The sequence below is a fragment of the Sceloporus occidentalis genome, unplaced genomic scaffold, assembly GCF_023333645.1.
Source record: "Sceloporus occidentalis isolate IW3139 unplaced genomic scaffold, rSceOcc1.0.p SCAF_2, whole genome shotgun sequence".
NCBI lineage: Eukaryota > Metazoa > Chordata > Lepidosauria > Squamata > Phrynosomatidae > Sceloporus > Sceloporus occidentalis.
Window position 1 is genome coordinate 258,431,486 of NW_028316982.1, and position 21,630 is coordinate 258,453,115.

General features: G+C 38.7%; 1 protein-coding gene across 1 annotated transcript in view; it reads right to left on the reverse strand.

The window, feature by feature from the left end:
• Nucleotides 1–21,630, reverse strand: part of DEUP1 (deuterosome assembly protein 1) — a 72,899-nt gene that overhangs the window by 17,930 nt on the left and 33,339 nt on the right. The window contains exons 8-10 of the mRNA XM_089512851.1: nt 10,486–10,631; nt 4,824–4,929; nt 1,761–1,955 (exon numbers count right to left, since the gene is read on the reverse strand). Of these exons, the coding sequence (XP_089368977.1) occupies nt 1,761–1,955; nt 4,824–4,929; nt 10,486–10,631 (447 nt within the window). The remainder of the gene's footprint in view (nt 1–1,760; nt 1,956–4,823; nt 4,930–10,485; nt 10,632–21,630) is intronic.

Below are 21,630 nucleotides of genomic sequence, written 5' to 3' on the forward strand. Positions count from 1 at the left end.
TTTAAAGAAAAAAGTGTCCTTTCACATATGCCAATATCATTCAATTGTGATAAAAATGTTGGATCTGAACTTAAGAGCATTTTGTGTGTCTGAATATAAACTGATTTACAGTACAATTTTAAGCATGTTTATTGAGATGTAATACTCTGAGTTCAACAAAGTATTTTGTCAAGAAAGCATATTTAGGATTATAGCCTTGATCCATACACTAATAGTTTCCTTCACAATAGGTATGTGCTGCTGGTTTTTACTTCTAAGAGAATGAGAGATATTCTTGCTGTTTTACCGGTGGGGGGGGGGGGAGGGGGCACTTCATATATAACACATTTCTCCATGTTCTTGCACTATCTCATCAGTGGTGCTTCTACAAAATGACAGACAAAAAAATTGAATGCCAGTATGCTGTCCAAAGCTCTATTACTGCCTGTTAAGGACAAAGATGTTATTTTGACTGCATTTTTCCTTCAAGCTGAAAAGCTTTGGTCTTTATAGGCTGGTCTAGTAAAACCTCTGTTTGAGGCTAAGGTACTGTATTTCAAATGATGGACAGAATAATCTACAATTGTTTACTTCAGAGAAGCTTGACAGTTTCACAACTCATAAATCTGGCATTAAGAAACAATTCTGCAATTTTGTGACTTATAAGGCAAGCCATCTATCACCTGGTTGTGGTAGAATGAAGTTATGTGTATGCAGTAATGTAATATGAATATTACATATTACATACAGTTTGTTCATTGAAAACACATTCTCAAACAACCTAAGAAGCAACTGTATACATGGACATCACCTGATGGCCAACACAGAAATCGCATGGGAAGCTGATTCAAATCCATAAACACTCAAGGTAAAATAAATCCATTAGTCAAAAAGATGCTGCTAGATTGCTTCCCTTCATTTATTTTTATCCAGCAACAAAATCAACAACCTCCAAAAGATCTCAAGAGAGAGGAAGTTTTCCTAGACATTGTTTTCAGTGGGAGGATTTCAAAGTGGTCCCACTCCAGAAGAAAGGATATAAATCAAATCAACTGCATATTGTGTGCATAATGTGATTTATGCCCATAACGTCATGCTAGTCACACATGTAATCCTACAGTGTGAGATCACACAATGTGACAGCAACTCCCACTGGACATACTTGTAAAAATGTGATTTTCCACCTTCTCAAATGTACCAAAATAGTACTTTACCATTTCAGGCTGCAGGTAAGAAATCACGTGTTCAGATGGTGACCAGCCTGAAATTATTCCTCCATGAAGAAAACTATCTTTTCAGGGAAGAAGGCTTTCATCTTTCCTTGAAAGACTACATTTCAGTAAGTTCACCACTTTTTGTTACATAAGCAGTATTCTCTCCCCCCGCCTTCTCTCACACAATTTCAAACAGTGGACCACAAAAAGGAGTATTAAACTTTTAAAAGCTAATTATTAGTACCATGTTGTCAACCACATGTGAGTGTTGTCCCAAATAATCTTTACAGAAACTTTAAAAATCTATAGCTATCAATGAAATTCCACGATTATAGGAAGAACGCAAATAGTAGTATTTGAAAGCTTTTCAAATACTGTAACAGCACAAAACTTTTGATTATTTGCATGATTTGGTAATATTAGTGTTATGTCAAACTGTCTCATTTACTGCTTTAGGCAGTATTTCCCTCTTAGATTCTGTGAAGCAATCGCTTTCTCAGACTTCAGTAGGTGCTAATCTCTATAATGACCAAATGACCTGTGCCACTTTTTATTCTGTTTGCATACCTGTTTTCCTAACATTTTCTCTTTTATCTCTAACTCCATTTGTAACTGCCTTTCCAGTAGAGCAGCTTTCGCCATGATAGTTGCTATAGTAATTTCCTTCTGATGAAGCTCTTCTGTCAGGTCAGAGATTTCTCTCTTCATTCTTTCCACCTCAGAGCGATGGGACTGCTCTTCCCGATAAAGACGGTCCCTTATCTGCAGCAAACGTGGTCCACAAAAGAAAAGAATGAGAGCCAGACTTTCAGATTGTATCATTTTTCACCTACCACTGACTTTTTGGACTTTCTTTTTCTAGTACATAAACCCTTCCAACCATACTGGTGATAGCAGAGAGATTTAAAATGTCATATGATTCAGAACAACCAGTATTTCTGTACTTTCAGCATACAGTTTCCACTTTTCATCTGTCTTTCTTTAAACACCACATTTGAATAGATGTTAGGATTGAAAGATGAACAGAAGAAAGTTAAAAAAATAAATCATCCATCCAAAGATGTAACCCCACAATGTTTTATTAAATTAGTACAAGATGAAAGTAGTGTATAGGATATCAGCCTCCATAATCTGTATTATTTACTCCTTCAGTATGATAATTGTACAACAAATGGATTTGAAAATCATACATCGGGTTTGCAAAACAATTCTGTTGAAAATGTAAATAAACTTGTTTAAAATGTCTAGTTACAACAAAAACATTCTTACAATAGATTATGTCAACAGTTACACTGTGGCAATGTCATGAAAGGTATTATCATAATATTGGCTATGTATGAATATTCTATTTATTCTCCCCATCCCTAGGCTTCATCCCATTGTGAGGCTACAGTCTTATACTTGTATGTGGACTCCTCACACTCCTCATTGCAGGGAAAATCAAACAGGAAAACTCAACAGTTACTTGGATGTAGAATCTTCCTCAGCCCTGAAACATTAAACCCAATTCAGGGTGTTAAATTTTCCCTACAGTAAAGATACTAGGAAGGAGTGGCAGCCAATATAACCTAGACAACTTACCCCAAATCTACCCCCCAGCATGGAAAAAAAATTGCCAAATACGCTCAACGCTAGAAGCACTTGGAAAGAGTGCTACAAATATATTGTACTATGAAGAGATGGATGTTCTACTTCTTCTCTAAAGAAGTTAAATCAATAGTTAAAGCTCCAGGCACACTCAGAAATATATCTCAGTAGCCCAGAGAAGAGAAATCATGATAAATGTTGATACAATATTTTTTTTATAAAACTCTCACAGAAAATATATTTGCTACAACCATTGTTTAATGGGTTGTTATACACTATTAGATGTAGCCCTCAAAGTCATATTTCCTGTACTGTTCTGCTCTCCTTTGAGAGTACACTGTGGGTCTCCATATCTTTTCTGCCAATAACAAATAGTGAGACTGCAATAAACTCTTCTATTACATAGAACAATATGGTCCTTCTGGATGCCAACATCAAAGGAACCAATCAAATGACACTCAGCTGTATTTTGGCATCTCACCTCCATGATATTGATCATTTCATGGCATTTTTATCATTACTTGCAATGTAGGCCTTTACTTTCATTGAAGTCGGGAGGTAATAAATACCTGTATTAAAACTTATTAGGCCCAAGCCTTATAGAGTGGGCACACACTGAGACTGCAGAACAAAGGATGTTCTGCTTGAAATAAATGATTTTAGTAGTGGGCTGTAAAGCTACACAATTTAAAATGTTTTCCAAAGATTTCTCCTCTGCTTTCCTGTGTTAATACATATCACAATTTTATTGCCACAGCATTACTTTTTTAAAAAATGATTTTAAATTATTATTAATTTATCCTTGTGACATCATGTTGTCATTACATTATTACAGCTTTTATTTTCCAAAACATTAAAAGGAACCAATCATGATGCAAGAAGCTGGACAAATAGGGCAGTGTAAATGACATTGGTGGTACTGAGAAACTTACAGAGCAGAAAAAATAGTGGAAGTTATGTTAGTAAACTGCAAATATGTTAGGTAAAACGTGTGATATATGGTGTCACCATTCAGTTATCTTCGCAAGTATGGGTGAAGTGGTTATTGAACAGGCCAACCCAAAACAACTGACTAGTGTGATGTACACCCAAGACCTAAGGACAAACCACCATTATAATTTTTTTACATCAGTGTGTTGTTGTTGCTGTTGTTGTTGTTGTGTGCCTTCAAGTTATTTCTGACTTATGGTGGCCCCGAGGTGAGCCTATCATGGGGTTTTCTGGGCAAGATTTGGTTAGAGGAGGTTTGCCACTGCCTTCCCCTGAGGCTGGGAAAGTGTGACTTATCCAAGGTCACCCAGTAGATTTCATGGCTGAACTGGAGAACAAATCTTGGTTTCCATAGTCATAATCCAGCACTCAAGCCACTAAGTAACATTGGCTACATACTTAATAACATCCACCAATTTAATTTAATTTATATCTTGTATTTCTTCCAGCACAGGATTCAATCACAGAACACATGCATTACTTAATTAAATTAATTACTTATCTCCAAAGTACGACAAGGCCCTGCCCCATCTTTATTCCTCTCCTCTCACAACATGAACCTACCTCTCCATGTGACTATGTTTCCACCATCTCCACCATCCTCATCCAAAAGTTCTGCTTCCTCAAAATATTCTGTCCTTTCATCCTGGCTGGCCTAGCCAGTGCTACCTCCTGAAACGTTTCCTGGATGTTCCCAATATTTCTTCTTTCACAAACCTCCTCAAGTCCACTTTGCAACATCTTACTGTCCTGTTGCAGGGATAAGGAATGTGTATCCATCCAAATATTATTCAGTTACATCTCCTGTCAGCCCTGGCTAGAACAGCCAGTGTTGATGTATAATGGGAGATGAAGTTCAACAGCATTTGGAGGGCTGCTTGTTTTCCATCTCTGCCCTGCTACAACTGAGCATATGCAAAAGAAACAACCCCACATTTTTTCCTGTTTACTCCAACTTGGGGTACATTCTACATCATGGATTCTAATTTTGTTAGACCTCACAAAAGAACATTTCCAACAATTAGATTTTTAAATATCTGTAAGAGAAAGTACCTGATTTAGCTCCTTCTGTTGATTTTCCTGCTGTTTTTCCAAGAAAAGAACCTGAGCTTTCTTTATTTCCAGGTCCTTGATACATTGAGAACAAGCTGACTGAAGTCTTTAAAAGAACAGAATCATGAAAGTATTACAACTCCACACTCTTCCTTAAAACAACAACACAAAACTTCAAATACATCCAAGTGAAGAGAAAATGTCATCCGCTGGCCTGAGAGGGAGTTCACCATGCAGGTCCAGCTCCATCAGGACTAGCCTGGAAGAAGGAAGAGCCCTCCCTCCAATCCATCTGCCTTGGTCCAGGCCTCAGAGGGAGAGAAGAACCACTGGACCTCATCCCCTTTCCCTCCATCATTCCCATCTCCTTTTGTTTCGTGTCTTTTAGATTGTAAGCCTGAGGGCAGGGAACTGTCTGATTAAAAATAATAATTGTAAGCTGCCCTGAGAGCCATTAGGGCTGAAGATATAAATACTTAAATAAATAAATAAAATAAAATAAAATAAAATAAAATAAAATAAAATAAAATAAAAATGCCCAGCTACCTCCTAGAGCAGTGATGGCAAACCTTTTTGGTTTGCCGTGCCAAGGGCGGAATTTCCGCCCTCCGAGGGTGGCGCCACATGCTGGGGGCGGGGATTCCACCCTCTGGGGCTTTCCCCCATGCCCTTTCCCGGCCTCCAGCTGTCTCTGAGAGACAGCTAGAAGTTGGGGGAAATTAGGGGAGGGGTGACAGGCGCGCGCCTGCTCCTCCTGCCCTTCCCTTGGCCTCCAGCTGTCTCTCAGAGACAGCTGGGGACCAGTAAGAGCCTGCAGGGGGGGAGAGGCCTCAGGTCTAGCGAAGCCCCGTGGTGAGGAGGAGGAGGAGGCCCGCGGCCCCTGCTACTCTCTGAGGGGCTTCTCCAGACTTGAGGTGTCATCCGAAGGACACCTCAGGTCTAGCGAAGCCCCACGGGGAGGAGGAGGAGGCGTCCGCCCACCCTCTCCTCCTCGATCCTTTCCTGTGCGCGAATGGGCTGCAAGGGGCCTGTTTGAGTGAAGTAAAGGACAGCCAAAGGGAAGGGGCTTGGGCACACATCCCAGGCCCCTTCCCCTCGGTCCTTTCCTCCGCGGGAACGGGCTCCAAGGGGCCCGTTCGCGCCGAGGAAAGGGAAGCCGGGAGGGAAGAGGGCTGGGAGGAGGAGCCAGACATGCTGCCTCTGGCTCCTTCTTCTGAGCGGCATTTTCTGGCTTCCCGCTGTCTCAGAGAGACAGTGGGAGGCCCGAAAATGGCAGGGAGGAGGCGGAACGGGAACAAGCGTGCCTCTTCTGCCTTCTCCCTCGCTGCCCATGCCTGGCTAAATGGCGTCGCGTGCCACCCGTGGCATGTGTGCCATAGGTTCGCCATCACGGTCCTAGAACAATGATTTCCAAACTCTGGCCTTCCAGATGTTTTGGATTTTGGTTCCAAGAATCCCAGACCACTGGTCAAGATGGCTGAAGTTCAAAACACTGGAAAGACTAGAGTATGGGAATCACTGTTCTAGAGTCTAGAGGTCTATGACCTAGAAAGATACTTTGCTGACCAACCATGGAAATAACAAGACCATACAACAGAGATTGGGTTGAAAAGGGCCAATTTGCTTTAACTACAGTATTACTGTATATACTCATGTATAAGTCTAGAAATTTTAGTCAAAAAATTGATCCAAAACATCTGAGTCAACTTATCCACAGGTCAACATAGGTACTGTAAGGATTGTACTTTAACTCTTATTTTAAAAAAAGAAACCATCCCCTGTGAAAGGCAAAACTGTAATCTGTCCTGGAATCACTGCCCCATCGCTATTCTCTCATCCAGCTAGCCTTTATTTTGAGCACAGTTATGCCTGCTAGAATTTTGTAAGTTCTTTGGCATGGTTTTCCTTTGCATCATCCTTTAGATCCTTTGTTACATGCCCTAAGATTTTAACCTCGACTTATCCATGGGTCATATCAAAATCCATAATTTTGGCTGTAAAACATGCCCTCGACTTATACATGAGGTTGACTTATAGTCGAGTATATACGGTAGTCAATTTAAACTGTAATACCTGAGAGGGGGGAGCATCTTAGTGTGGGAGCAGCTGTGGCCAATGGGTGAAACATCTGAGCCCCAAGGAGAACCCCAAGAACTGGGTTACTCCCTGGCTGGCTGGCTGGCTGGCAACTGGAAGGCCAATCTGAGATGGCCTCCTCTAAGTCATATGATTTAAAGTGAGGTCACAGCCCTGGGGCCAGCCCCAAGGGAAGTCTCCTTCCTTAACACCATCCACGCAGAGTGTGAGGAGGGGGTGGTAGGAACTTTTAAACCCTTCCAGACAGCCCCCCACCACTCTCTATCGCAGTGTGCAGCGCCATAATGCATTTACACTTGGCCTCTTCCCACAGAGATCAGCAAAAATATATCCCTGCCTTCAACACTGGGAATGGAAGACAGCATGGGAAAAGAGACAGAAAGTGTAAGGAAATTCTCCTACTAAGCAAAACTTTGGGAACCTGGTCTCATAACCTCTGATTTCTGAAATTAAGATAAACATGTTTACACTTATAGTAATTGCTGTGCTTCAAAATTCATCTCATAATCTCTTTTCTCACTTATTGATACACCATGGGACTGTACCCATAATGAAAAATTACACCTAATGCTTTGTTATGCTTTAAGAGAAAACAAGATCTGACTTAGGAATGTAACTACCAAAATTCAGTGCCCATTGTGCTTTTATGATTTAATTTTATTGGTTTACCACTTTAAAAAATTGTATGGAACATAATTATATTAGTAATATACTATTGTTTTTTTCAGCAATTCCCAAACTGTGTTAGCACATGCTAGTGTATCATGACAAAGAAATGAATTTTAAAACTGAAAACAAACAAACAAACCTGCAAGGCATTCCTTCTGAGGGCTGGTAATTTTTCCTGTTACATGCACTAAAAATAAAGCATTTGGGACACAAGAATAAATGTGCTCCCAATTTTAATTTAGAAAGAAACCGAGCATCTGACACCAGCAGTTTTGCAAACGGTACACTAAGAAGTACTTTTTGAATTTTAGGGGAAAAACCCAACACATGTGATGACAAGCAAAACAAATTCAAAGACACAGCCATGTTAGTTTGGAAAATCAGTATGCAAAGAGATCTTGTAGCACCTTTCAGACTAACTGAAAGAGAGAAGTTGGTAGCATGAGCTTTAATAGACTTGACTTCCTCAGCTGCATCTAATGTTACCTAAAAGTAACATTGTGAGGGATGTTGCGAGTCCCTACATGTAATGTCTCCTTGAAATTTGGGGAAATTATAGCTCAAAGAAGTCCTGTGAGCGGAGAGGAGTTATAGGGATCTTTTCACTTATGTATACCAATAATAACTGCAGAGAGTGCTCTAGTTTCAGTAAATAAAGTGTTTTATTAAGAAATGTGCAAGGATGCATGCAGACATGCAAGAACCAGGGCAACCTTAAGAATCATACAAAGCTATTGGAGGGAAAGGTGTGGATGGTTGGAGAGAGCAAAGCTGGGGGTTGAAGAGGGGAATAATTTCAGGTCCTGAGAAGAGGTTTGTGGAAAATGCAGAGTGGCTCAGATTGTGTCTGAGGGTTACAGAGAGGGAGCCCTGGTCTGTGAACTATGTGAATAATAATAATAATAATAATAATAATAATAATAATAGGATTTATTTATATACCGCCCAATCACTGGGAATCCGAGCGGTTTACAACAGAGGGGATAACAGACGGTTCCCTGTCCTCAGGCTTACAATCTAAAAGACACGACACAAAAGGAGAAGGGAATGGTGAGGAGGGGAGTGGACCAGGTCCAGCAGTTCTTCTCTCCCTCTGAGGCCTGGACCAAGGCAGATGGACTGGAGGGAGGGCTCTGCTTCTTCCAGGCAGGCCTGGTGGAGCTAGCCTGCCTCTCTCTCCCTCAAGATGGTGGCTGAAGGGAGGGGTTGTCTTCTTCCAGGCAGGCCTGGTGGAGCTAGCCTGCCTCTCTCCCCCTCAAGACGGTTGGCTGAAGGGAGGGCTTGTCTTCTTCCAGGCAGGCCTGGTGGAGCTAGCCTGCCTCTCTCTCCCTCAAGAGAGGGAGAATAGAGTTGGGGGCAGTTATTTATACCCCATTTCATACTCTTGAGGGGTGCGTTGCATTACATTCAATATGACAAAGGCTTAATGGCTTTCCCAGGGGGCTGACAAAAGCGTCTGGAACAGCTGATGGATTTCAGAGTGACAATGGCCTGTTACAGACCGCCCAAACGGGGTGGTCTCAGTCCACTGCCGGTTGCAGCGCAGAGGAGTCGCAGCAGCCAAACCGCGCGACTCCTCTGCACTGCAAAGAAGGAGCGCGAAAATTGCGCTCCTTCCAGCAACCCGGAAGAGACGCCGCAAGTGCCAAAGCGCGCACTTGCGGCGTTACTTCCGCCGTGCGATGTGCGGCAGCAGAGCGTCCGTTACGTCAAAATGGCGGCAGCCGTGTGGAATGGCTGCCACCATTTGTTACGGACTCTGTCCGTAACAGGGTAAGGGGCGTCTAGAAGAGACGCCCCTTTTTCAAACTGGGACGTCCTGAGGACGTCCGAAATGGCGGTTTGTAACTCGTCAAAATATTGATTAGATTTGAGACAATCCCTTAATGATAGGGCCGAAAGGGTGTGTAGGAACATTGTTATAAGGTGGGGTAAAGGGCATGGTCACTGATTACTTCCAATTAAAATGCAAACAGCCTGAGGGTGGGGTGCAATGAGGAGACCATCAAACCCATTAGTGTTTATCTTAGCTTTATTTAGGTGCATATGTCCTATGGTCAGCGTGACTCCAATATATAGTTTCTTCTAGTTTCATTGTGGTCCCTGAAACATGCACAGCTCTCGATATTAATTATGAAACCACATATCCAGCAGGAGGGATGTAGGGTATGCTAACACTGAGGAAATAGACCCAAGTCTATGAAAGCTCATGCTACCAACTTCTCTCTTTCAGTCTCAAAGGAGCTACAAGATCCCTTTGCAAGAAAAACAAAGCCAGCAATCTAATCTTACAAACCTAAGGCTAAAGCTGAGACCATTAACAACATGATCAGAGATTGGGAATAAACCCTACAGATCACAGTGGCACTTAATTCTGAGTAAGCATGCACTGCACTGTAAGCCTGAATAAGTACATCATGTCTTACATCTAAGGTCCAAAATAATCCAGTTTGAGACTGCTTTAACTGCCCTGGCTCAGTGCTTGGGCACTGTATACTGTGGTATCAGAGCTCTCTGACAGAGAAGGCTAAATGTCTCACAAAACTACAGTTCCCAGAATTCCCTAGTATTGAGCCAGGGCAGTTAATGGGGTTTCAGACTGGATTATTTCAGCAGTGTGTTTTGAACCTTAGTAACTTGCCTAGATTTTGTAATGCATATTTTGTAACATCTGCTTGTTTTCCTTTGCAAACCTCTTCATAAAGTTATAGACAGTTTCCAGGCTCTCCATCACACTGAATCTAGGAGGGAGGGAGAAAGTAACTCAGGCTGGGATGCTGTGCGTACTTATGAGTATGTGCCTTTGAACCCATCAGGATTTACTTTCAAGCTGACAGCACTATCAGCTCCCAAGTCACCCTCTCCCATAATGTAGGCATATATTTTCAACTCTTACTTTGCTTGATTCTCTTCTTTATTTCTATATTCCTCCATTCTTGCTACTTCCTTACGCAACTGGTGGCATTCCACTTCTACCATATTCAGCAGACCTTCCCGTGACTGCAGTTCCTTCTTCACTTCTGTAAGGCTGGCTTCAATGCTCTAAACAAATCCAACAGCACATTTAAAATAGCTTACCCAGGCACAGCTCAGTATTAAGAAGTCTTGTGGGTACACTAATTCTGATATTCTGTGGAAAGTAAAAAGCTTATTTTCTGCTGCCCTATTGACATTTGCTAAATATTGGAAATCTAGTACTGTCCCAACAATAGAAAAATGGAGTTTGAAATTGAATGAACTAGCCACTTTGATATGATTTCAATGTCTAAAAATGATAGAACTTTACAACAATAGGAAGAAAAATGGAAAGGGGCATCAATACTATGGGAAGATAAGAGTAATGGATAAAATAATGGAATAGGAGTTAATGTTTTCTTTGTTATGTATGTAACTATGTGGTTATTCCAATAAAGAAAAAAAAGCTTATTTTAAATGTTTCACTATTCATCTCTTTTTGATCATTCCCTTTTAAGCCTCTCTCCAAAAAAACTTACATAGCAATTTAGTATGAGTCCTATAGACACTCACTTGGAAATAAATCTCATTGGACAGTAAGATTTGCATTTGAAAAAGTACATACAACATGACTTTTTAATGTAATACTGCTCTATGGCATAATTAGGTAAAGGTAAAGGTATTCCCTTTTGACAAGGTTGTCAAGCCATGTCCAACTGTAAGGGGTGGTGTTCATTTCTGTTACTAAGCTGAAGAGCCAGAGTTGTGAAAGACAACTTTGTGATCATGTGGTCAGCATGACTGCACAGAATGCTATTATCTTCCCACTGAAGTGGTACCTATTTGTCTACTTGTACTTTTACATGCTTTCGAACTGTTAGGTTGGCAAAAGCTGGGACTAGTTATGGGAACTCACGCAGCACTTGGGCCTCGAACTGTCGACCTGCCGCTCTTGCAGTCATTAGAGTCTGTATCTTACTGCTTAGCCACCATGTCCTTGGTAAGTATTGCCATTAGCAAAGCCTCAATCTATTAATCTCTCTCATAAATTGCTTTATGGCTATGTAAGTTTTTTGTTTCTTAGCTCTTGTGTGTGTGTGCATGAGTGTGTGTGTTTTTGGAAGTATGTTGTTCATTCGCCTAATAAAATTACTCCATTAATTTGGAATTGCCTCTGGAGTTCTGTGTAATTTGGACTTCCTATACATTTGGTAAGCTCCTAAGCTGCCTGTTGTCCCAGTCATACTATAAGACTCCTTTGTGCTATTAATAAAATCCCCCTAAAACTTATTAATTAGTGGGTTCCTTCAAGAACCTCCAACAATTTGGGTAACAAGATTGGTAACAAGATTGATTGCAGCAATCTTTGCCCCGGTACAGACCGCCCCAAAAGGGTGGTCTGCCAGCGCCTAGTTTTCCCCGGGGGGGCGCAGCGGACAAACCGGATGGTTTCGCACCGGCAGAAAAAGAACCCGCAAAAAGTGGGTTCTTTTTCTGCTGCGGTAGCGGCGTAACAAGTGCACCAGTGGCACACTCGTTATGTAAGTGGTGCATAGCGCTGTGCAGATGCCGCGTGGCACTTACGTAATGATGGCGGCGTCCATCTGTACAGGGCGCCGCCATTTTGATGCCCTCGTCACATGCTAGGGTTGAGACACATGTGGGCGGAGCGCCCTCGGCCAACCCTAGCATGTGACGAAGGCACCCCATAGGCCCATCTGTACCAGGCCTTATTTTCAGGAAGGCCCAGCAATGCATAGACTTTGGCCATAACCCAAAGTGTTTTAAAATACTCATCAGAAAGACTTATTGTTGTTGCTGTTGTTGTGTGCCTTCAAGTTTCAAGCTTACCCACCTGATCTACTATGATTGAATCCTGAAAATGTTTACCTCCTATGGATGATGTGCACATAGATTGTAATGATAATTTTTATACTGTTTTTATAATTGACTGGTAATTAATATATTGTAGGAATTTTTGAGTTTGCGAAAATCTATGTATTGTAACACTGATTTTATCTGTTGTGCTCCTGCCTTGATCCATAGGGAGAGGCGGGAAATATAAATAAAGATATTATTATTATTATTATTATTATTATTATTATTATTATTATTATTATGTTGTTGTTGTTGTTGTTGTTGTTGTTGTTTCTGACTTATGCTGACCTTAAAGCAGGTTATTATGGACTTTCTTATTAAGATTTGTCTTTGCCTTCCTTTGAGGCTGAAAGAATGTGAGTTGCTCAAGGTCTCCCAGTGGGTTTCCATGGCCAAGTGGGCATTCGAACCCTGGTCTCCAGAGTTGTAGTCTCAAACAAGGACACCATACAAGCTTTCTAATTCACATATCTACAGTACAGATTTAGTTTTATACCAGTTTAACTGTCATGGCTTCCCCAAAGAAAACTGGAAATAGCAGTTTGGAGAAGAATTATATGTTAGAATTCCTCCCCTATTTAATGTCTTCCCCTACATAAGAAGCCTCCTATTGAATCAGACAAAAATACCATATATAATCCAGGATTATTTTTACCCAGTTGCAGCCCATATGCCTATGGGAAGCCCACAAGCAGAGCTTAAGCATATTTGCTTTATTAGAATTTTCTGGGATGAAGAAATGTCTATTAAGCTAGTTTTGATCCGTAATTATAGTTTCCTAAACAGAAATATGTTTTCTGTACTTTTAATTTATGTATTGTAAGTGACAGCAGCAACATCCATAATGCAACCCATGCCATATGTTAATAACAAACTAAATTATATCAAGAGCCACACACCATCCATCAATAACAGTTAGATAAAGGTTGCCGATTTCAGGATCAGAATATGTAAGTGTGGGAGTTATTGCTTTCGTTTATTTGGGTACATTTCAAATTTAAATAACAAGTTTCTAAAAGCTACCAAAAATAATCATCGTGACTCATCACTCGAGAAATTATCCACTACAAATACTGAAAACAAGTGTCTTGAGATGGAGATTTTTTTTGAGATCTTTCTCAAAAATGCTGAATGCCGCTTCTGCACAGGCTAACAGGCCAACTGAAGTGGAATTGAGATATTGACTGTATTGAGTCAGAGGGCCATGCACCTTTGTGCAAATTAACATGCACTGAAGCATGATGCAGGAGGCTCCATCCCATGTAAGGTAGCTGGTTAAAAAAAGGGGACAAGGGACCAAGCATATTAAATAGTTATTCAGAAGTGAGAGGCTGTGCCATTTTAAATTTGTTCTTCTACACCAATGGTTGTCAGTCTTTGGTCTTCCAGTTATTTTGAACTTCAGCTCCCAGAATCCTATAACATTTGGCAAGATGGCTGGGGATTCTGGGAGCTGAAGTCCAAAACAGAGGAGCAAAATTTGGGAACCACTGTTATAACAGCTGTTAAAATTGCAGAAGTCCAGTCTTATTCTTCACCACTCCAACCCAATGATTGACTTGTTTTAAAAAAAACAATGCTGTATGCCTTCAAGTTCTTACTGAATTATGGTGACCCTAAGACAACCCTATCATGGGGGTTTCTTTCACATGAGTTTAGCACATGTATCACCAGTGCATTTAATCTGTTGCATACATTGCAATATTTGAAATATTAAGAAGCTGCATCTAGTGCCTAATGTGAAAGTTTGTAGGTTACTTTTATCATTTTGTAAAAACAAATAAAAGCCTTCCCAATTTTCACTGATACAAATTATGCCTTTTTCACATAGCCATCCCAAATCCATGCCTCATCAATATTTGCTAATTTGGCTTAAAGGACTCAATAAATGTTCCCACAACTCAGAGCACGGGTGTGTGACCTCTTAATGAGTAAGAAGCAAACAATACTTTGAATAAGATTATAAAATAGAACAAGGATGGGTAGAGGTTTGTGTTACTTGTCAATAGTGACATTACAGGCAGAGTCAAATAGTGACATCTGCACAGCTGAAATGGTGCAAATAATGACAATGATATCCTAGCATTTGGAAAGACCACAAGACATTTTTCCATGATAAGAAAGATTACACAACAATGACATTTGGGAGAGGGAGAAAGATGGGGTCTGCTGTCACTGGCTACATGACCATGAGTGGAAGAGAGCAGGAAGAAGTGATGTCAAAATTGAGAGAATCCGCCTATAGATGAGGAAGGAACGGAGCAAATAAGACAAAGACAGAAAAAACCAAGGAAGGCCAACTAGGTGTCTGTACTTCTGTCGCCTTTCACAAACAAATTAGTTACTTGTGTAAGTACAGCTGAACATTTCTTCACATTCTGCAGGCAATAGTTGGGATAGAAAGCAGAAGTTACATTTCCCCAATGACAAATAATGTCATTTAAATAATGGAGAAATGAAATGGTAAATATTTATTTAATGCATTTATGAATTGTGTCCTTTGCTTAAAAGGCAACCATAGTGATGTTTTAAAATGGTAGTGTTGACATAAAGTGAGACGTTTGATGCTTCCAGGCAGCTCTCTCTCTCTGTCTCTCTCTCTCTGTCTCTCTCTCTCATGGCATTATTTTGTCTTTTGTAGTAAAAAAAATTAAAAAAAGGGAAAAGGGGAAAAAAGAAGAAACTGTTGGAAGCACAAATGAAAGGCTTCACAGTCAGAATTGTTATCTGGACCTCACACAAAATTCCATGTTTGAGGCCGAGTGACTGCAGCCCCACAGGTAAGATTAATGTTGTGGTGTGCCTCCCAGTCATTTTTGACTTATGGCGATCCTAAGGCAAACCTATCATAGAGTTTTCTTGGCAAGTTTCTTCAGAGGAGGTTTTCCATTGCCATCCTCTGAGGCTGAGAGAGTATGGCTTGCCCAAGGTCACCCAATGGTTTTTTATGCTCGAGCAAGGATTTGATTCCTGTTCTCCAGAGTCGTAGTCAAACAACTATAGTCAGGGAACTATTTGCTAGTGTTCTTCTGGCAACCTACATATGTGTTAGACCTGGAATATGCTGGTGCATACATTTTTATTTTATTTCTTTATTTAGAAGTATCATTCATAATATATATAGTATGCTTTGCTTTTACAGATGTCATTGCTCATTATGTTTTACATTAGTAAATTCATCTATATATTCTACATCCTATATTCCCAATAAAGTAAAAGATAATACAAACAATCAACAGCGTTTTTTGTCTCCTTGACTATATCCGGTCATTACAAAATCTAATGTTTTATCTATTCTATAAGACATAATATATTCTTTAAAGGTTCTTTTATCTACAACCATGCCTTGCTGGCGTACTCTCTTATTTTGTTACGGGCTTTACATCATTAGATTTTTTTTAATATTAAGTTTACTTTCCCAAAATTGTAATATCGGGAACCATTCCTCGTTTAATTTGTCTTTACACTTATTATTGATCAGAAATGTGAGTCTGTCCATTTCTTTTAGTTCTTGTAATTTTTGTGACCATTCCTGAAGAGTTGGTGAGTCACTGTTTTTCCAATTTTGGGCTATAATTAATCTTGCTGCTGTCACTATGTATATTAATACCCTCCAATATTTATTTTCTGTTCCTTTTTGGAAAATAGATGTTTTGTTTAACAAATAAAATTCTGGTAACATTTCAAATTGAATCTGAAATATTTTTTGAATGGTTAGGTGTATTTCCCCCCAAAACTTCTTGATCTTACTAAATGACCACCACATGTGGTATAATGATCCAGGATTTTCTTACAACACCAACATTGCATGCCTGATATTTTATATATTTTCTTAAATTTTAAGGGGGTAAAGTACCATCTGTTTGTTATTTTCATATGGTTTTCTTTTAAGTCTTGTGATGCAGTAAACTTGTTTGTCATTTTCTATGCTTTTTGCCAGTCATATATTATCGGGCGCTCAATGTCTTGTGCCCATTGCACCATACTTTCTTTTATTCTTTCTTTTCTAGTTCCCTTTTTAATAGTATTTTGTAGAATTTGGAAATTTTGTTTTTATCTGTTTTCCACCATAAATCATCTAATTCATTGATTATTATTTCTATTCCTTTACTCTTAACATCTTCTTGGGATCTTTCTTTTATCTGTGTATACTGAAACCAATTTAGGTTTTCCCCCTCTTTTATTAACTCTTCTCTTTGTTTTATTTCCAATTTACCATTCTTTCCTCTTTTGGTTAGGTCTTTGTAGGTCTGCCATTTGGATTCCTTTTTTTCTTTACGGAAAAAGGCGTATGGACTGTGTTGAAGTCCATAATGGAAGTTTATCATAGAATCTCCCCTTAATTTTTTCCCCATGTTAACATGAAGGCTTTTCTTATAGGATTATTGTAAAATTCTTTATATGTTACTTTTTCTTCATATAATAAATAAGCATGCCAGCCATGCATTAAGCCCACTCCTCCTAGATTCAACAGATTCTTATCTCCTTCTTGGATCCAACATAAATTGCAAGCCCACATGTATAATTTTAGATCTAGTAGAGCAACACCTCCTCTCTCCTTACTATCTTTCAAAACTTCCCATCTTATTCTTGATTTGCCATCTTTCCAGATAAACTTTGTCAAATCCTTCGTCCATTATGTTATTGGTTCTTCCTTATAAATAATTGGCAGATTATTTAATAGAAACATAATTTTGGGAAGAATGGACATCTTTATGAGTGAAATTCTACTTAAAATCAGCAAATTTAGTTTGTTCCATATTATTAGATCTTTTTGCATTTTCTTCTATTTTATTTTGTAATTGTTTTCAAAAAAGTTTGAGTTATTGCCAAATACCCAAATATTTGATTTTTTCCACTATTTTACACCCTGATTTATTCATTATTTTTTCTTCCTTGTTTTTCTTGACGTTTTTAACTAGTACTTTCGTCTTTTCTTAATTTTTTTGAATCCTGCGTAGTAGCCACATCCTTTTAGTTCATATGTTAAATGTTCAATGTTTTTGGCGGGGTCCTCTGTTATAGCCACTATGTCGTCGGCAAAGGCTAATATTTTCCCTTCTTTCCCTTTTATTCTATTGCCTTTTATCTATTCATTATTCCTTACAGCATTGATTAATATTTCTCCTACACTAATGAACAGTAGCAGCAACAAGGGACAACCTTGTCTTGTTCCTTTATTGATTTGGAATTCCTCTGTTTTACTACCATTGATTCTTAATTGGGCATATCGTTGTTTATAAATTTGTTTGATATTATCTGTAAATCTTTCTCCTAATTCATTCTTTTTAGGGTTTCTAGCTTAAATTCCCATCTAACATTATCAAACGCCTTTTCAGCGTTAATAAACAACAAGGCTAATTGTTTCTCTTTATTCATATTGTAGTATTCCAAGATATTAATTATTGTTTTAATATTGTCTTTTGTTTGTCTACCTGGCATTTTGATCTTTTTGATTAACATATTTAATATATTTTTAATCTTTCTGCTAATATCTTTGCATAGATGTTATAATCAACATTCAATAAGAAGATTGGTCTATAGTTTTTTACCGATTATGTATCTTTACCTTCTTTTGGGATTAGCACAATTGTTGCGTTGTCCCTTGATGCAGGTTTTCCTTGCTCAATTATTAGATTTAGCGTCTTACATAGTGGCTCTACCAATTCAGTTTTAAATGTTTTATAAAATTTAGCAGTATAGCGATCTGGTCCTGGTGTTTTCCCCTCTTTTAGCTTCTGTATGGATTGCAATACCTCTTCTTTACTGAATGGGACATTTAGTTTCTCTCTTTGTTTTGTTACTGTCTCTATTTTGCTTTTGTCCAGAAATTTCCTCATTTCCTTTATGAAATCTGGCGATACTTTTTCTTCTTTGTATAGCTCTTGATAGTATTCTTTGAATATCTTTTTAATTCTCTCCTGTTTATTTATTATTTTACCATTGTCTTTAATTTCATCAATTATTTTAGCTTTCTTGTCTTTTTTTGTTTTCATAGCTAAACATTTGTCAATTTGGTTAGCATTTTTAAAATTTCTTTGTTTTGCTTTTTTCAATTCAAGTTGCTATTTCTTCTGTGATTTCCATTTGGAGTTGTTTTTTTCAGAAATTTAATTTTCTTATAAACATTTGTATTGTGTGGTTGTTGTTTTAATTCTTCCTCATTCTTTCTCAGTTCTTCTGTTAGCAATTTTTGCTTCTTTTGTGTGATTTTTTCAGTTTACTTGCCCCCTGAATAAGAAAGCCCCTTATTACCACCTTGCTTGTATACCATATTGTTTTCATTAACATATTTTCAGTATCATTTTCTTTTTTAAAAAACCTTTATTTCTTTTTTCATTTTGTTAAAAAAAATTCATCATTCAGTAAATCCTCATTTAGTTTCCATTCGAAACTGTCTTTCCATTGTTTTTGTACATATAACTCTATCAGATTGTGGTTTGATAATAGTCTAGGTGCAACTTCCATCTTATTGACTCTTGTAATCATATCTCTAGATACCAAAAATAAGTCAATTTTTTGAGTAGGATTGGTGACAATCTGAAAATAAAGTAAACCCTTTTCCCCCCTCCATATAATTTAGGCCACACATCTATAAGGTCATGTTCTTCTATCATCTCAATTCCACTTACTGGGAGTTTCCCTTGATTTTGTTTTATAGTTTTGTCAGATTTTCTATCTCTTTATGGTCTTATAACGCCATTGAAGTCCCCAGCCATTATAATCTTATTTTTATTGTAATCCAACAGTTTTTTGTTTAGCAAATGGAAAAAGGAGCCTTTTTTTCCTGTGGGTGCATAGATGTTAACAATTATTATTCCCCCCCCCCCCCCAATATACTTCAACTATATCGATATACTTCAACTATCAATATTCTTCCATCAATATCTTTATATACTCGTCTGGCTTCATATTTCTTATTTATGAATGTTCGCTACTTCTCTCTTCTTCTTTTTTGTGCATGACTCAAACATATTTTTTAAACCTGAATTTTTAAAATATTTTGTGTCTTCTTCCCTTATTTTAGTCTCTTGGAGACATATTAAAACAACATTATTTTTCTTTAGCAAATGTAACAATTGTTTCCTTTTCTTAACTGGATTTAACCCTTTGACATTCCATGACCCAATTTTGATTGTCATTGTGATCTAAAGTGTTTTGCTCTCTTAATTATTTATGAACTAATATTCCTTCCTAGTTACTATATCTCCTTTCTTTCACTCGTCTGTCAACAACTTTCTTTTCTTCTTCTTTTTGAAAGGTATTTCCCTGATCTTTGTAGTTTCTTTCTTTTCCTGTTGTATTTTTATTATTCTTGTCTTCTCTATTTTGATGGAATTCTCTTCCTTCTGTCTTTTCCTCCCTCCCTCACCACTCCCTTCTCCTTTTGTGTCGTGTCTTTTAGATTGTAAGCCTGAGGGCAGGGAACCGTCTATTATCCCCTCTGTTGTAAACCGCTCAGATTCCCAGTGATTGGGCGGCATAAAAATAAATCCTATTATTATTATTATTATTATTATTATTATTAAATACTATAATGCCTTCTGTTTTGTCCCACTTATAGTTGATATACTTCTCTTGAAGTATATTTGTCAGGAATCTGTAATCTTGTCTTTTCTTTAAGGTTTGAGCTGTTAAATCTTTACAAATTTCAATTATGTTATCTTTTATTACTAACTTCTCTTTATAGTTCTGTTTCAACAATTCATCTTTTATTCTTGTGTTTGTAAAGCTAATCAAAAAGTCTCTTGATATTTTCCTCTCTCTTGCTATTTTGGAATTTATTATACATATTTTTTTCTATCTGGGAATCCAAATAATCTTCTGATATATCTATACATTTAATTAAATGTGGGATAATTTTATCAGGAAGCTTTTCCTCTGCTTCATCTGGTACACCTCTTAGTTTAATACCTTTTTCTCTGTATCTATTTTCCTGCAGAATTGTTTGTTCACTCTGTTTTAGTTTTGCTTCAAGAGTTTCTATTTTGACTTCCAAACTATTTGTTTTAGAGGCTATTCCATCTATCTCTGTTTTGACTTTTTCTAATTCTTTATTAATCTTATCGATTTTTTCTGCTAGTATTTCAATTTCTTTATGCATGTCTTGCTGGATTTCATTTCAATTTTCTTTAGGCTTCTCTCTTATCTCATTTTTGAAAGATTTCTTAAATTCTCTTAATTCTTGGAGAATTATTGTGTTTATCTCTGTTTGTTTACTAGGTAAATCTTGTGTTTCATTCTGGGGACTATCCATTATCTGTGATTTATTTGTGGTCCTTTTTCTTGAAGGCATTCTCTATCTTACTTCTTATATAGTGAATCAGTTTAAAAAGAATTTAGCAAAGCAAATATTCTATATTCTATATCTCTCTTAAGTTTGCTTATCCTAAGTGAAGCATTCTCTAGCAAATAAACCCAAACCAAAAATAAGGCTAGTATCCTATATTAGGAATACTCTAACACTAGCTGTCTGCTCTATGGCTCTTCGACCCTTCTCATGTTCTCCTCCTTTTCTACTGAGGCCTTTTCAAGCCCATGACAATCCCCTCCCACTTGGAGTGGGTTACTGCACCCTTGACCCACTAGGTCTAGGTGAATATAGTGTTGGGAATGGTAGATGAGTTACTTGAACTCAAAATACCAGTCGCCTCAACGGTTCAGGCAAATCTGGGGCGGCTCTCGCTTTCCTTGCTGTAAAGCTGCGGGAGAGTCTGGCATTGTCCTCGCTCTTCCCAGCTACCGCTGTTGCTGTACCGCCACAGGAGAGTCATGCGTAGCCTTAACCTGAAGGCATAAGCCGTCTCTACCCATGCTAGCCTCGCCCAGTTTCACTCCACTCACATCTTTGCCGCCCGGGGCTGTTGGAAATAGGCCTCCAAAGCTGCACTGCTGTTCCTGGGCTGGTGGAAGCGCTGGGGTGATTTAAAAGGGTCCTCTCCCGCTGCCTCTGGGCCACTGCGCTGGTCGGGGCTGGTGGAACAAGGGCCAGTGACTTTATAGGCCATTGCCCACGCTGCCTCCAAAGCTGCGCCGCTGCTCCTGGGCTGGTGGAAACGCCAGGCTAATTTTAAGGGGCTCCTCTCCCGCTACCTCTGGGCTGCTGCACTGGTCAGGGCTGGTGGAACAAGGGCCGGTGGCTTTATAGGTCACCATCCACACTGCCTCCAAAGTCGCACTGCTGCTTCTGGACTGGTGGAAACGCCAG